Raw genomic sequence first — 16,919 nt, 5'->3', positions numbered from 1 at the left:
CCGCTTATTACATGGCTACCTACCAAATAAATAATTATTTTGACACAAAATATTAAAAGGGAGTTTATTGATTTAAGCCCGATTGTATTGCTTCCGCTAAAGAAAATAGTACACTCCGTCTCTACGGTTAGAATCCTGTGAGTCCATAGCAACGCTCTGTTTTTCATGGCAATGGTCTGTTATACTCCGCACAGCGGTCTTTTATCAAGAAATAACAGACCGCATTCTACATTGGAATTCAACCAAGCCATCATGTAATAAAATGAGTTAGTAATAAGCATATATCATAGCATAAATTGGTGAATTTAGAAGAAATCTACAGATGCAAACAGATGGAGGATAGATACACTCTAAAAAATGTAGTAAATCTGAGTAACTGCATCTGGTACATTAATCAATAAAACTGAGTAGAAATAAGTTAACATTAAACATTAAAAATAACAATATTTATAAATTAACTTTTTATTTATGAGTAATTTAACTTTTTTTTTAATTTCCTCTAAACCTTTATAAAATAGTATTCCATACAACCGCAAATACATACATACATACATTGGCTTTTATTGAATTTTTCTCAATTAGTTTGGTAAGTTTAATTCAAACAATCAAGTAAGATTTTCAGAGATTTTGTTAAGTTAATAAAGTTAAATATTTCTCTAATATTTAGCCTACTAAGCCACAGAATATTTTTTTAGAGTGTAGCAGGTTTAAAACAAACTCCATCTAAATGTGGATTTTGAAGGTTTTATTTGATGATGGTGATACAGTCCTCCCTCAAATGTGAAACTAAGTCCATGTCAGTCACCATCAGTTATTGTGTATGTGTACATGCATAGCAATAATAATATTAATGTATTTGATTAAAACATTAAGGCAGTATTCTGATGCTTGGTTGTGTGAAGCTAAAAAGTTATTTTGCTTGTGAAACAAAAAGTATTTAAACAATTAATTTTAATCATGCTTGCAGTTTCCTTTGCTGCTCTATAAACCTAGTGAATACTAAGGAGACCATGGTTTCTGCACTGAAAAAATATTTTCATTCATATAACTAAAAAATTTTAGGGTAATGGTTCACATATGTGTGAACATACATCTTTTGAAAATTAAACAATTGCGTGAGTTTGAGGAAGATACAATTAACTTTTTAAATTATTTTTTTTAAAGGAAGTCAGTGTTGCGTTAATATATATACTTTTTTGTTTAAAAAAAAGAAAAAAATACGTAATTATGAGAAGTGCCCTTTATTTCACTTGAGCCCCTGCCCCTCAAAATGTCTGTGCACGTCCCTGCATTTGACGTCATCGAATTAATGGCGCCCCCCATAGTCCAAAATATGCATAAAGCCATGTGAATGTTTTTTTTTAAACGACATAAATCTTTCATATGGTTAATACTATTTAAGTAAGAGACATAATTTGCGTTATATTAAGCCATACAAGTCTTAATACCCTGCGTTAAGATTTTGCAATTTAATAAATGATAAAAAAATAACCACTTTCATATTGAGAAATAAGAAGGCAAAAATGATTTTTACCTTTAAAAATTATGATTTTAATATTTTGTCTTATGTATCATGACACTTTTGTGGACATGATCTATTTCATAACCCCTCTCGCCGTTTCCAGGACTACCGTGGCTAGTCGGTCCGGAACACTTGACAGCGCGGGGTTTGTTTCTCTCACAGATTTGTAAAGTGTAGAGCCGCGAGACAGAGCTGTCTGGAGCCCGCGGACCGAAAAGATGGAGCTGTCGGCGGTAGGAGACCAGGTTTTCGCCGCGGAAGCCATCCTGAAAAGCCGCGTTAGGAAAGTGAGTAATGAAGAACCGCTTTTAGCGGAGGTGGGGGATTTTTACGGTGAAAAGTACAGAGGGGGAGGGGGGTCGTCTTCCGTTTGTCTCTCGATCTGCTCTCGATGCGGAGCGCCTGCAATGACAAGAGGGGGAGGCCTACTTGCAGATGTTTCCCGATTTAGCGACACGATAGGTTTGCTTGCATTGTCAGATTAGAAATAACAAGTCGAATGTGGTACATTTGGGTATGCAACTTGAGATTTATGTCGTAAAATTGGGTTGTGCTGTGCTGGGAACTGACAGCAGCCCGCTAAAAGAGCAGCAGGAGGAGGCTAAAAAGGGACAAAGTGTTTGGCTTGAGTCCATAACAAAATCAATGCATGCTGGCTGACCCGAGATTCAAAGATCTCAACAATGGACGAGGATCGAGTAGTTTAAATACTGAACATCGTCGTGCCACATGGTTTAAGGTGTTGCATGTGCTGTGTTAGTGTGTATTTAGATAACACACTTTACTGAGCAGCAAACATGTAATAAATGGCCATGGGCTTTGAAGTAGAGCATGTGTTGCTCATGCATTGTTTAGTTAGTGTAAAATAAAGACATTTTGTGCTGGTTTTCTCTTTGCAGGGTCGAATCGAGTACCTGGTTAAATGGAAAGGTTGGGCGCTTAAGTAAGTGTGCAATGCAACATATATTTGTTTTACATAGTATATTAGACTGTTTGTTTGCATGGAAAGGGACTTTGGTTTCACTTGTTTCTCAGTTTGTGAGGCGTAACGCAAAGAAAATGTGCTGCTTTGTGTTGCTGCTTTGAATAGTTACTTAACTGCCATAAAATGTTATTTTAAACTTGATTATCAAATCTAATTTACATAAGGATCACATTTGAATCCAGATTCCCTGCTGAAAAAAACAGCTAAAACCAGCCTAGGCTGGTTGGCTGGTCTTAGCTGGTTTAAGCTGGTCAGGCTGGTTTTAGCTGGTGGTTTCCCAGCCTGACCAGCTAAGACCAGCCTGGCCAGGCTGGAAAAATGGCCAAAACCCCTCTAAAATCAGCCTTCCTCCCAGCTATGGCCAGCTAAAACCAGGCTGTTTGACCAGCTAAAACCAGCCAACCAGCCTAGGCTGGTTTTAGCTGTTTTTTTTCACCAGGGTAAGTAAACAACAACAAATGGACTCAAATTGTAGCTATAAACGGTTAATATTTTGGTAATTAATACTGTTTTACTGAATAGAAAGTGTGTTACAGCGTGTCACGTTGGCGTGCATTGTGAAACAGGTCAATGCAGAGGTGCATTGTGGGTAGTTGAAAGGTCAAGTAGTGTTTTCACAAGATATGTTTCTATACTTATCTAAAACTATTTTAAACTACATTTTTTTTATTTGTTTTTATTATTATGCATGCAGTTTTAATTAGCTGTTTTTAATTGAGAGTCTATAAAGACAATTATCAAAATTGTCACTCTTTAAAATATATTTGTAACATTATGTCATAGTCGAAAATGTTTGGTATTTAAAATAACTACTTTCTATTTAAATATATGAAGAGTTCATTTTCAAAAACAGATAATTCTGAAAAATCATGTTTTTATTCTGCATTCCAAGTAATATCAATCAAACTGCAGTTGGGTTGTTTTGATTAAATAATAATAATGCTATAATAATAAAAAATACAGCTAACTAACACAATAAAAACATAGAAATATAAAAATAAAAAATGAGGTTATGTTTTTGCAAGTTAACTCTTAATACTTTAAAAATATAATTTATTCCTGTGATCAAAGCTAAATATTTAGCATCATTATTAAAGTCTTCACTTTCACATGATCCTTCAGAAATCATTCTAATATGCTGATTTGCCATTCAATCATTTTATTATTATTATTATTATTATCAGTATTTAAAACAGTAATTTTTTAATGATTCTTTGATGAATAGAAAGATCTAAAGATCAGCATTTATCTGAAATAAAAAGCTTTTGTAGCATTATAAACTATATAAACCATTCAAAAGCATGAAGTCAGTGTAATATATATATATTTTGGGGGGAAAGAAATAATAGAAATTAATACTTTTATTTAGAAAGAATGCTTTAAATTAATCCAAAGTTATGATAAAGACATTTGTAATATTACAAAAGATTCCTGTTTCAGATAAATGCTGTTTTTCTGTTCTTACTGTCCTTTATCAAATTCTACTGAGTTGTTTTCAACATCATAATAATACTTTTTTGAAAAAGCCAACACCAGATATGATGTGAATCTTAATTAAAATAAGCTACCAGTCAAAAGTTTTTGAACAGATTTTTAATGTTTTTTTTTTTTTTTAAAGAAGTCTCTTTTGCTCACTAAGCCGGCATTTATTTCATCGCAAATGCGGTAAAATTGTGAAATATTTTTACAATTTAAAATAACTGCTTTCTATTTGAATATATATTAAAATGTAATTTCTTTCCTGTGATCAAAGCTACATTTTCAGCATCATTACTGCAGTCTTCAGTGTCACATCCTTCAGAAATCATTCTAATATGCTGATTTGCTGTTCAACAAACATTTTTTTTGTTGATATTATTATCAATATTTAAAACGATGAACGTTGAATGAATAGAAAGATCCAAAGATCAGCATTTACCTGAAATAAAAAGCTTTTGTAACCTTATACAGCAGGGCTATTCAATTGGCGGCCCGCCAATCATCTTCGTCCGGCCCGAGGGAGCAGCAGGTGGCTTGAATGGTTTTTGCACTAATTAGTTTGTCCACTAGGGGGCGGGCCAGCCAAAAAAGAAAAGCAAAAGAGCCAAGAACAACAACAATCTACCGGAGATCGCAACATCATCAATAGACGGCAGATTTGACAAGCGCTTGTAGGGCTCCAGACATCGACCAAATGGTCGCATTTTTTCTGCCGGTGCGACTAAATTTTGTGAGCGGTCGCAATGGCGCGACCACCGCGTTATTCAACTCATAAGCGCTGCTATTACTGTTTCATATGAGAAACATTAAACGGCAAACGAAGTGAAAGAGAAACCAAAGCGCGCCACGTTTGAGCTGCGCAGCGCGGACGGTTTATCAGCTCGGACCACAACGCAAACACACTTGTCCAAGCTCAGAACAGCCTCAGGAACCAAAGTTGATTTCGCGACACTGTTACTGGACAGTGCTGCGAGATCCAGTGAAAAGTGTTTGAATTCGCCCAGAATGAATAGGGGTTATGCCCAACAGGCTTCCGTTTTCTGCTAAACAGGTCTCGTTGCTTCCGGTTCACGCGTTTTGCATATCCCTCTTTAAATATGAACATGATTTACTCAAGATTCATTCAAAGTAGACACTAAAAATTATCATAACCAATGTCCATCACATATGTGGATTGATATATAAAAGTTTTAAATTTTTATTCTTTTCACTAACATTTATATATAAATATCGAATGAAACGTCCACAATAAACAGCTGGCTTGTTTAACTGATTACCTTAAAAGTCCGTCGATATCGCCATTATTTATTACGGCTATTAACACGTTCTCCGACAAGCGGAAGCAATGAGACCTGTTTTCCGGGGTTGGTCATGTGACGTTCGGCATAAAGCCTATTAAGGTTGCTGAAAGATCAGTGAGAATCATTCAAATTCTGCTCAGAATTCTGTTATTAACAGCGCTGATGTACGCTATGTCAGACAACCAGAAGTCACACCAACTTAAGCAAAGTCGAATGTTATTACATTATTCATTTCAGGGTTTGTACAACCTTTTGAGAGAGAAATTCAAGCACTTTTCAATGACTTTCAAGCATTTTGCACAACCATTTTAAGCACTTTAAAGCTCTTATGATCCAATTTGAATGTTATTTTGATGGCCAAAGTATACTTTGTGGTAAACAAACACTTATGTAAAATTAAAAACATAAAATAACGATTATTACCAGTATATGGCAATAATAATCTGTATATTTTATGCATATACAATTTATAGTTTATGTAAAGATTGTTTTAAAATCACCTACATTAAAAGCTGTTATATATTTCAGAGCCTATTAAATGTTGGGCTTTCAATTCTACTGTAATGTTGAATGGACATAATATGTAAAACAGAGAATTCATTTTCACACCAGACACCAGTAGCAATATTGATATCAATACTTCATTAATAATAGGCGACTTGGTAAAAAGATGGTATTAAACACATATTTAAAAATACTTTGTTGTTTCTACCTTAATTCTGAGGTTCATTGTGAAATTATGACAGTATAAATATATAAATATGCAATTATTCATGATTAATTACAAAAAAAATGTGTGATTTTTATTTTTTTTTAATTGATTGACAGACAGCACCTTAACCTTTTATAGATGTTGGTGTTGGTAATATTAGTTCATTTTAGTGAATATGCATTTCAATGTAATTGTATAGGCCCCCTAGAAAAAGATCGGGACGGCCCCCATCCCCTTGGCCCGCTTCAAATTTCCAGTTCGATAATCCGGCCCTCAAATGGATCTAATTGAATAGCCCTGTTATACAGTATACCATTCAAATGCTTGGAGTCAGTATAATTTTTGTGGGAAAACTACTTTTATTTAGCAAGGATGCTTTAAATTAATCAAAAGTGATGATGAAGACGTTTATAATGTTACAAAACATTTCTGTTTCAGATTGAACTTGAAATTCTACTCCGTTGTTTTCAACGTAATAATAATAAATGTTTTTTGAGCGTTTATTAGAATGATTTCTTAAGGATTATGTGACTGGAGTAATGACGCTAAAAATTCAGCTTCGAAATCACAGGAATAAATTACATTTTAAAATAAAAATGTTTCAAAATTGTACAATTTTTGCTGTACTTTGGATCAAATAAATGCAGCCTTGGTGAGCAGAAGAGACTTCTTTAAAAAACAGTTTGAAAACTTTTGACTGGTAGTGTATATATCTGTTTGAAACTAATATTACTGAAATCATGATAGGGAAAGAGAAAAGTTGATGTCATTGATATTCAAGACTTCAATTGTTTCGCAATATAGACACAGCACATGGGAACCAGAGGACAACATCTTGGATGATCGACTCATCTCGGCCTTTGAGCAAAAGTGAGTGTCACTTAAAGACCACTTTATAAGCTTTATAAAATTATAAAAATCTACAAAATAAAATAATTATTCCACGTACAGTTTGTATACATATGCCCAACAGTTCATGTTTTCAACGCAAAAGCTAGGACAAGGTTGTTTACATTTGATCTTTTTCTTCACTTGATTTATTTTTGCAGCTTTATGCTGCCAGTTTGACTGGAAACTAGTCTCTCTGATGGATTTTTAAACAAAGACGACTTGTGTTAAGCTTCAAAGGCTTTCATTTTGATTGTTATGGTTTAGGCTTGACACTAAAGTGATGTCATATTTTCCTTGGCTTAAATGGTGCTGTCCAACAATTCACAGGGAGCGGGAGCAGGAACTTTACGGCCCAAAGAAACGTGGACCTAAACCAAAAAACTTTGTACTGAAGGTTTGAGTTTTCTTAAAACATTCTTTGAAATCTATTCATTTTCTTATTTTTTAAAGGTGCTGTATGTAATCTTTTGACTGTACCAAAGCATAAAAACACTATAATGCGTTCTCAGTTATTTGAAAAACAAGGTAAGTTCACATATTTTTCAGAAAAAGTTAATAGTTAAGTAAACCGTTAATATGCGCTTTCGCACTGCATAGTAACTTGCCAGCATGGTGGTTCCTAGAAAACCAATTTCCCCCTCGGCCTTTTATTTTTTGTGACCCTGGACCACAAAACCAGTCATAAGGGTCAATTTTTTAAAATTGAAAGTTATGCAGAATTTGAAAGCTGAATAAATAGCTTTCCATTGATGTATGGTCTGTTAGGATAGGACAATATTTGGCAGAGATACAACTATTTGAAAATCTGGAATCTGAGGGTGCAAAAAAATCAATATATTGAGAAAAATGCCTTTAAAGTTGTCCAAATTTAGTTCTTAGCAATGCATATAACTCATCAAAAAAGTAAGTTTTGATATATTTACGGTAGGACTTTCACAAAATGTCTTCATGGAACATGATCTTCACCTAATATCCTAATGATTTTTGGCATAAAAGAAAATTTAGTTGTATTGTTGGCTATTGTTACAAATATACCCATACTACTTAAGATGGTTTTGTGATCCAGGGTCACATTTGTTTGCCTCTCTGTGCTCATGTACTGTAGCCAAATTCTTTATAAACTGATGTATTTTTCTATTTTCTGTTGTCAGAGAACGGAATGAATATGAAATAGTGACTGAAACGCGGCCCATATAAGAATATAAGACTACATAATAACTAGCTTTCCATTCCAAGATGTTAATCTGCACAAAAACCCTGATTTAAAATCGAGCCGCCGTCCACTGAAATAAAATACACATAAGATAAAGACAATGGCTGTTCTGTGATTTTGGTAATATTAGCATGTCAAATTAGAGTTAGGTAAAGAGGAGCTGGTAAATCAAGACATCAAGGCATCCGGCAGTACCAGCGACTCTCAAAAACGAAATTGGGTTTGTCCAAGAAGTCACAATTTGTCGCTGTCTGCTTTTTTGGAAAAAAGTCTCTAAAGGGGTCTGAAAAGTCGTTAAATCTTAAGGATGGGTATTAAAAAATGTCAATACCTTAAATTTGATACCGGTTCCTGAATGATACTTTTTTCAATACCAATTTTATGAAATCAATTTTAACAATATTGTCTAAAAAAACATTTGGTTCTATTATTATTATTTTTTTTAGCTTGTTAACATTTTTACAGACTCGAATACTCATTTCCTGCGACACTGTACAAAGTAACAAAAATAGCACAAAGGAACAAAATGTAACCAACAATAAATCAGTGCAAATAGTTTTAATGAAGTTCTAATAGTTTTCAGTTTCCACATCTTTAAGGCTACGTTTACACTAGTGCATGTTTAAAACGAATAGCTCAAACTGAATCATAATTTGATGACCATTAGCTGTGAAAAAAAAAAAATTACAGATGAAACGAAGCACACGATTACAATAGTATATGATTTGTATGTGATTTTCATATTCATAAAGATTGCTTACATGAGAAATGCTAAGATGATGTAGCAATTAGCTTAATATAAAAGGCTACAAATAACATTTTAGCAACATTATATGGTCAAAACACACATTAGACTACAATCGGAAGTTATTACAAACACTCAATATTGAGTGTTATGTAGCGTATAGCTACAGTGTGCATAAATGGTCACGGAACGCACGTTTTTGGTTGTGTAGTTTGGATGATCTTTTCTGAAAAACACTGTAAAAGCCAGCATAGATGAGGATCACTTTCATTTTTAAAATGCCGTTGTAAAACAAAAACGCACCAGTGTAAACGTAGCCTTAAATCTAAGGGGGTTGGGACGTTTTCACATTACAGCTTCATGTGCGAGCAAAGTCTCGGGGTGTAACCGGCGTAAACTAGTTGGTGTGTTCGACTTGCCGTGATTTCAAACCCCGATCAATCTGTGCAGCGCCGCTTCAAATCAAAAACATTTTTTGATACTCCGTTGTATCAAGGCAATTCGGTCGATACCCAGCTCTAATCTACTAAATGGTTTTTGGGATAAAAAAAAAAAAAAATCCCAGTAAAAAAATAAAAACAGTGAGTGTCACATCTGAGGTGGAGGGGGTAGGAGCAACAATATTGTAAATTTAGACTGCAGTACTCGTTTCAACCGATAGCTGTCAATATAACATACTGCACCTTTAAATGATTTAGCCTGTGTTATAGACTTCCTGTCTGATGCTTTAGTACCTCCCAATCATATTTGGTCTCTGCCTATCTAGGCACGGGCACAAGCAGGTGATAGACCCCGAAGCTCAAATACCCGATGCACTCCACCACGCACTCCTCCTGTGAAGCCTCCTTCCTCTTCCTCTTCTGCAACTCCAACATCAGCTCCAGCTCCTCCTCAGCCTTCATCATCCTCTTCCTTCTCCACTGCTCCAACCCCCAGAGTACACTCTCTCGCCAATGCTCATAAACTGAAGAAAGACATCCATCGCTGTCACAGGATGTCTCGACGACCTTTGCCACGCCCCGACCCCCTAGGCGAGCACACGGGATCCTCCCGTCCTCCCATCTCTCCGTTCTCTGAAACTGTCCGCATCCTCAACCGCAGGGTCAAACCACGGGAGGTTAAGCGAGGCCGCATAATCGTAAACCTGAAGGTCATTGACAAATCCGAAAACGGCGGAGTAGCGAGTAGAAGGGCGCCACAGGCATATGGGGGGCGAGCAAAAATCCCATCCCGCAATCGGATCATTGGGAAAAAGCATGGGGACATGCCTTACAGGCCTTTCCAGCATCCTATGAAGATGTTGGGATTCCCGATGTATGGCCAACCCTTCGGGCTCCACCCTGGTGGGTCAATGTCCTCCATGGCCAATGAAGCATCCAACACTGGAGCAAATCGGAGAGGTGGAAGCTGCTGTGATAGCCATTCCTCTCCAAATGCGCAGAAGTTTCCATATCAGCCTCCACCTTCTCCATCCAGCTCCAGTGGGTCTAACAACAGCTCCCCTTCACCTCAAAAACAACTGACTCAACCTGATGCTCCAACTAAGTTAGACCCTGCAGTCTCATCACGTTCCCGGGATGCCTCCCAACCTCACCCAAAGTCCAGTTCTGCACCATTCCTCCCTTCCTCACCCTCCTATTCGTCCTCCCCATCATCCTCTCCTGAAGATGAAGACCAGGGCTCTCCGAATCACGCCACTTCTCGAGGGGGCAAACGGAAACTTCGACATCGAACCCAGGTGGGTCGAGCTTCGGTCTGCCAGGTTAGTGACCGCACTACTGCCCCACTTCCCGAGGAAACTAGGGTGCCAAAAGAGGGGGATCCTGATTGGCACCCTGAAATGGCACCCAGCTGTGCCAATGTAGTCGTGACTGACGTCACCACAAACCTTCTCACAGTCACCATCAAGGAATTCTGCCATTCAGGAGTGGGTTCTGAACCCTCCTCCCCTTGCCAAGCTGACAACCCACCCTGTCCCACCACAGCTGCCTCTTGAAAGTTTCCCTTAAACATCTCCAACAAAAATATCTACCCACTAAACCCCATGAGAACTTGCCATAGTGATATTCACGCACTCTAAAATAGTTGCCGTCAATGAAATTAAATGTATTTTTAGTGAAATTAAGCTATATTGACGTAATACTTAAAGGACGTAATACTTAAAGGCAGGGGTGTTTCCATTGACCTGTACTTTTTAAACAGCATGTTATGTTGGTTTTGTAGTACTTCATGCTTTTCTTCCCCCTCTTTTTTCCCCAGTGATCCTGTCTTTCCACAGCCTTTTTCCCCAAGTAATTGTCTTGTCACCTCCAGACCTGTAGAGACCACCAAACCCATATCTTCAGACCTAAAGTTCAGAATCCACCCAAGAAATGTTAATCTCAACAGCTTTCTTGGACTTGAAGACAGTTGTAATCTTTTGAGGTCCATTTGGAAGTTCAGCCAGTGTGGGTTTGGATCCACACACACACTTGTGGCAATACGTTTAGGCATCCAACCCTTGCATTGATCCCATCAACCTCCTCCCGTGCTAACGAAGAACCTTGCTGATGAAGAACCCAAGTCATTGTGGAGCTCGCTGTATTACACGGGCGTAGATGTGACTGTATTTATATGCACCAAGCTGCAAGATCCTGAGGACAGTTAAGTTATTTCCTTCTGCTTGAACTCCGCTCTGATCCAGTTGTCTGCCAAGACTCTAAACTGACTCAAGTGTGAAATGCTAAAGGACTGCATCTGTAGTATGGTACTGTACGTTAAACCTTCCACATACTCAACTACCCACTTTCCGTATTGGAGAAGTACCTTCTCATATTTGCCTTCTGACTACAATAGTTTGTGTTTTTCATGTAATAGTTACTGTATTTTGGGGCCGGTAACCAGAGGTAATTTCTCTCAGAACTTGATTGAAGGAGTTCAAATACCATTTAGAGACTTTTACACTAAGTGGGTTTAAAAAATACCAAATATAACACATTGCCTTGGTTGATGAAACCCTCTTTCGCACTCTCGAACCATACAGTCCGGGACCATGTGTATTGTGTGTCATGCTGGTGACTGCATGTTGCTTGCCCTTGAGCTCGTTCCGTGTTGTCTGCAGGTCCAACTGGGCACTAGCATTGACAATACAGACCTGGGATAAAGCTATCTTGTTTCGTTAGAAAATGCTAGGGATGTATCAGTACTTATATTTTGGAATTGTTCCGATAATGTGTACTGAAGTGCTCAAATACAAGTTGCTAAAGTGCTTGAATTTGACTTTTGAAATTTAAGGCCTGGAAAACCCTTGAAAATGGTAATATTCCTGAAGAGGTACCTGAAAAGTGCTTGAATTATTAGAGACAATGCATCTATGAAGTAAGTGTTTAATTTTGTCAATAAGCTCATATCAATATACACAAAAATTCACGCAAATCAGAAAACATCTTCAGAGCTTGGATCGCAAATCATTTGATTTAGATCCAAATTTCTGAGTGTGTTCACAAATCTTTCAATTTAGATCAGAGCTTTGGAGTGCGGATTGCAAATCTTTTGCTTTAGATTGGATCTTCGCAGTGTGGATCGCAAATCCTTTGCTTTAGATCGGATCTTCATAGCGCGGATTGCAAATCCTTTGCTTTAGATCGGATCTTCGTAGCGTGGATCGTGAATCTTTTGCTTTAGATCGGATCTTCGTAGTGTGGGTCGCAAATCCTTTGCTTTAGATCGGATCTTCGTAGCGCAGATCGTGAATGTTTTGCTTTAGATCGGATCTTCGTAGCGTGGATTGCAAATCTTTTGCTTTAGATCGTATCTTCATAGCGTGGATTGAAAATCTTTTGCTTTAGATCGGATCTTCATAGCGCAGATCGTGAATCTTTTGCTTTAGATCGGATCTTCGTAGTGTGGATCGCAAATCCTTTGCTTTAGATCGGATCTTCGTAGTGCAGATTGTGAATGTTTTGCTTTAGATCGGATCTTCGTAGCGTGGATTGCAAATCTTTTGCTTTAGATCGGATCTTCATAGCGCAGATCGTGAATCTTTTGCTTTAGATCGGATCTTCGTAGTGTGGATCGCAAATCCTTTGCTTTAGATCGGATCTTCGTAGTGCAGATTGTGAATGTTTTGCTTTAGATCGGATCTTCGTAGCGTGGATTGCAAATCTTTTGCTTTAGATCGGATCTTCATAGCGCAGATCGTGAATCTTTTGCTTTAGATCGGATCTTCGTAGCATGGATCACAAATCTTTTGCTTTAGATCAAATCTTTGCAGTGTGGATCGCAAATCCTTTGCTTTAGATCGGATCTTCGTAGCGTGGATCGCAAATATTTTGCTTTAGATCGGATCTTCGTAGCGTGGATCGCAAATATTTTGCTTTAGATCGGATCTTCGTAGCGCAGATCATGAATCTTTTGCTTTAGATCAGATCTTCGTAGCGCGTATTGCAAATCTTTTGCTTTAGATCGGATCTTCGCAGTGTGGATCGCAAATCCTTTGCTTTAGATCGGATCTTCGTAGCGCGGATTGCAAATCTTTTGCTTTAGATCGGATCTTCGTAGTGTGCATCGCAAATCCTTTGCTTTAGATCGGATCTTCGTAGCGCAGATCGTGAATCTTTTGCTTTAGATCGGATCTTCGTAGCGTGGATCGCAAATCTTTTGCTTTAGATTGGATCTTCGTAGCGCGGATTGCAAATCTTTTGCTTTAGATCGGATCTTCGTAGCGCGGATTGCAAATCCTTTGCTTTAGATCAGATCTTCGTAGCGCGTATTGCAAATCTTTTGCTTTAGATCGGATCTTCGCAGCACAGATCGTGAATCTTTTGCTTTAGATCGGATCTTTGTAGCGTGGATCGCAAATCTTTTGCTTTAGATCGGATCTTCGTAGCGCGGATTGCAAATCCTTTGCTTTAGATCGGATCTTCGTAGCGCGGATTGCAAATCTTTTGCTTTAGATCGGATCTTCGTAGCGTGGATCGCAAATCCTTTGCTTTAGATCCGATCTTCGTAGCGCGGATTGCAAATCCTTTGCTTTAGATCGGATCTTCGTAACTCGGATCACGAAGCATTTGATTCAGATCGAAAACAATTTCGAGTATCTTTTTTTTTCAGTTTTTTTCTTAAACCGCAGAAAACATCAAACCATTAAGGCTGTACAGTTCTAACAACAAAACAAAGAAAAAATATAGTATACACAAATGCAAATCCCTTAAGAAAATTAACTGTGGTTTTACTATAGTAAAAGTGTAGTATACTTTATGATATATTTTTTATTTACTATATATTATTACTATATTTTATCTCTTTTTTTTAGAATTTGAAATCTGTGATTGATGAGTCCTTAAAAGTCCTTTTTAACAGTATCTATACGAACCCGGCTAATATCAATATATTCCAAAACAGGAAGTATTGGTTTTCACATTTCATTCAAACTAAAATGGTATCTGTGCATCCCTAGTAGATACACCACTTGCTGTCAGTTGTAGTTAAACGTTAAAGGAATAGTTCATCCAAAAATGAACATTCTGTCATCATTTACTCACCATCTTGCCATTCCAAACCTGTACGATTTGTGGTATGTTTACCAGAATTTTCACGCTCTTTCCCGTACAGTGAAAGTGGGGACAAGGAGCTTTTAATCTTTAAAAAAAAGACTTGTATGCTGTATTCCAAGATGTATACAGCCATTCAATTGCTATGCGTGTCAATTAAACCGAAAAAAGTTAACATAACAGCCTTGGCCGCCATTCACTTTCATTGTAGGGAAAAGAGCGGCTTGGACATTCTGTTGATTATCTCCTTTTATGTTTTACTGAAGAAATGTCTCAAGGTGAGTCCATGATGATTTTGAGTGAACTTTGTTTAATATTTAACATTGGTTTAGTTGCAGCATGGCGCAATTTTATTATTTCAGAATTCACTGAAAAGGTGCGAGACTCTTTTCTCGTAGGCTTTTTTTGAGCAGTCCAGCAAGCAATATTATATTATATTATATTATAACCTGCCACATCAGGCCTGAAGAAACAGGTTAACACACAGTTTATGGCAGCTAACTTGGTCATACTGAAGGATGATAAAATGTCAGACTCCACCGGAGGACAAAGGCAAACCTCATTATAAGATTTAATTATAGAACACAATTAAGTTCCACTTGTGGTCATACAGTCGTCCTCTAATGGAGCACTATTACTCTATCACTGTGCCTTTAGGGAGAAATTAAAACCTTACAACTTTTTTGTATTAGTTTTTTTTAAGCTTTTCCCCAAATTATTTACTTACTTTGCATATTTGTAGTATGTTTATATTAACATTTTTATTAATAACTTCACATAGTATTCGTTTACCGGCTTCCAAACATTAATGTGAACTTAGCTACTCTAACTTTTGAAACTTTTGTTGTCGTAGTCATCCCAGGTCTGAAATGATTCATGTTCTGAACATATCCCTGGTGCTGTCCCACGTAGGGCGCCACATGTGGTGCATCTGTACAATAATATCTAATATCGAAGCATGTGTTGCCTTTAGCTGCTCTGTTGGATCCCATGTTGTTACCACATACAAACAGTCAAGTCCTTGTTTACCTTGATATCCTTAATGTTAGATACTAGATGTCACTATGTTGTGAAAGAATGCAAGATGGTTTCTCCTAAAGAGGTAGCTTAGCACTATGATAATATGTGGCCTACATTTCATGCAATAGGGCTTGTATTTTATAGGATGTAGCCACCAGGGACCATCACTGCACAGACAAGAGATTGTGTTTATAAGGTAAGGATGAAGGTATACTGGGGGTTACATCCTCGAATTTCAGTGTCTGATGTGATTTTTGTTTGTTTTAAGATTCGTTATTATTCATTTTCCCATGTGGTAGAAATGAATGATACGTGCAGCCTTTATTTTATACACATCGTTGTTTGATTATACTAGTCTGCTTTGGGTTTGAGAGAATGTAGAACCCAGAACTAAGTGTGATTTATATGTGTCATCTCTTTGGTAATGTGTAAGGTTAATGCCATGAAGCTGATTATGATTATGAATTTGTTGATATGACATTGTAATGTAAAGGATTGCATGATTTTAAAACCCTAATTGTACAGGTCATTTAAGCGTCATGTTGTTGTTGCTTTTAATAAAATCACTTGAAAGACACTGTCTCTTTGCTACCCATTCAATTATACTGTTATAACGGCTAGTATTTTAGGGTCATCCTAGGTTTACAGTGCCTTGCAAAAGTATTCATACCCCTTCATTTTTTTTTTTTTTTCATGTTTTGTTGCAGCATTATGTTAAACTGCTTTAAATTAGTTTTTCCCCACATCAGTTTACACACCATGCACCTTAATAATGACAAAGCAAAAACCAGATTTGCAAATTTTACAAATTTATTAAAAATAAAACACTGAAATAAGTACATTGCATAAGTATTCATACCCTTAACTCAGTACAAGCACCTTTACAGCCTCAAGTCTTTTTGGGTATGAAGTGACAAGCTTTGCACATCTGCATTTGGCAATAATCTGCCATTCTTTGCCTCACCTTTTCACCTCTCAAGCTCTGTCAGCTTGGATGGGGGCTGGCAGACATTTTCTAAAGTCCTAGTTGTTCCAGTCGTCTTCCATTATGGATAATGGAGGCTAATGGAACTCTATAATGGATAATGGAACTCTTCCCTAGATCATTGCCTTAACGCAAGTCTGTCACTGAGCTCTACAGGCAGTTATCTTGACCTCAGGACTTGGTTTTTGCTCTGATATGCATTTTCAGCTGCTAGACCTTTTCTGAGAGGTGTGTGTCTTTCTAAATCAGACTCATTCAAATGAATTTGCCACAGTTTAACTCCACTCGAAGTGTAGTAACATCTAGAAGCAATATGAATGCTCCTGAGCTAAATGTCGAGTGTCCCAGAAAAGGGTATGAATACTTATGCAACGGGATCTTTTCAGTTTTTTTATTTTTAATAAATTTGCACAAATGTTAAAAACCTATTTTTTGCTTTGCCATTATGGGGTAGGGAGTGTAGATTGATGTGGGGAAAAGATTAATTTAAAGCAGTTTAACATAAGGCAGCAACATTACAAAATGTGAAAAAAAT

General features: G+C 37.1%; 1 protein-coding gene across 3 annotated transcripts; it reads left to right on the top strand.

Annotated features, from left to right (window-relative positions):
* The first annotated feature begins 1,698 nt into the window (after positions 1–1,698).
* On the top strand, positions 1,699–15,974 carry cbx6a (chromobox homolog 6a). 3 transcript variants are annotated; one of them, XM_073844323.1, is made up of 6 exons: positions 1,699–1,809; positions 2,422–2,465; positions 6,804–6,869; positions 7,218–7,284; positions 9,615–10,586; positions 11,108–15,974. In XM_073844323.1, the coding sequence occupies exons 1-6, from the start codon at positions 1,741–1,743 to the stop codon at positions 11,108–11,110; spliced, it is 1,221 nt and encodes a 406-aa protein (XP_073700424.1). In that variant the 5' UTR covers positions 1,699–1,740; the 3' UTR covers positions 11,111–15,974. The 3 variants fall into 3 exon arrangements, with proteins under 3 accessions (XP_073700424.1, XP_073700423.1, XP_073700422.1); XM_073844322.1 differs by having other exon boundaries at positions 9,615–10,610; XM_073844321.1 differs by having other exon boundaries at positions 9,615–15,974.
* The last annotated feature ends 945 nt before the right edge of the window (positions 15,975–16,919 follow it).

Source organism: Garra rufa, chromosome 7, assembly GCF_049309525.1.
Source record: "Garra rufa chromosome 7, GarRuf1.0, whole genome shotgun sequence".
In the NCBI taxonomy this organism is placed as follows: Eukaryota; Metazoa; Chordata; class Actinopteri; order Cypriniformes; family Cyprinidae; genus Garra; species Garra rufa.
Note: the sequence above shows the minus strand (reverse complement) of the source record. Positions and strands in the feature narration are given on the sequence as shown.

Coding starts and splice junctions, on each gene's coding strand:
- cbx6a (XM_073844321.1), top strand. CDS start 1,741: ATGGAGCTGTCGGCGGTAGGAGACCAGGTTTTCGCCGCGGAAGCCATC. Junction 1,810..2,421: donor TGAAAAGCCGCGTTAGGAAA/GTGAGTAATGAA, acceptor TTCTCTTTGCAG/GGTCGAATCGAGTACCTGGT. Junction 6,870..7,217: donor ATCTCGGCCTTTGAGCAAAA/GTGAGTGTCACT, acceptor AACAATTCACAG/GGAGCGGGAGCAGGAACTTT.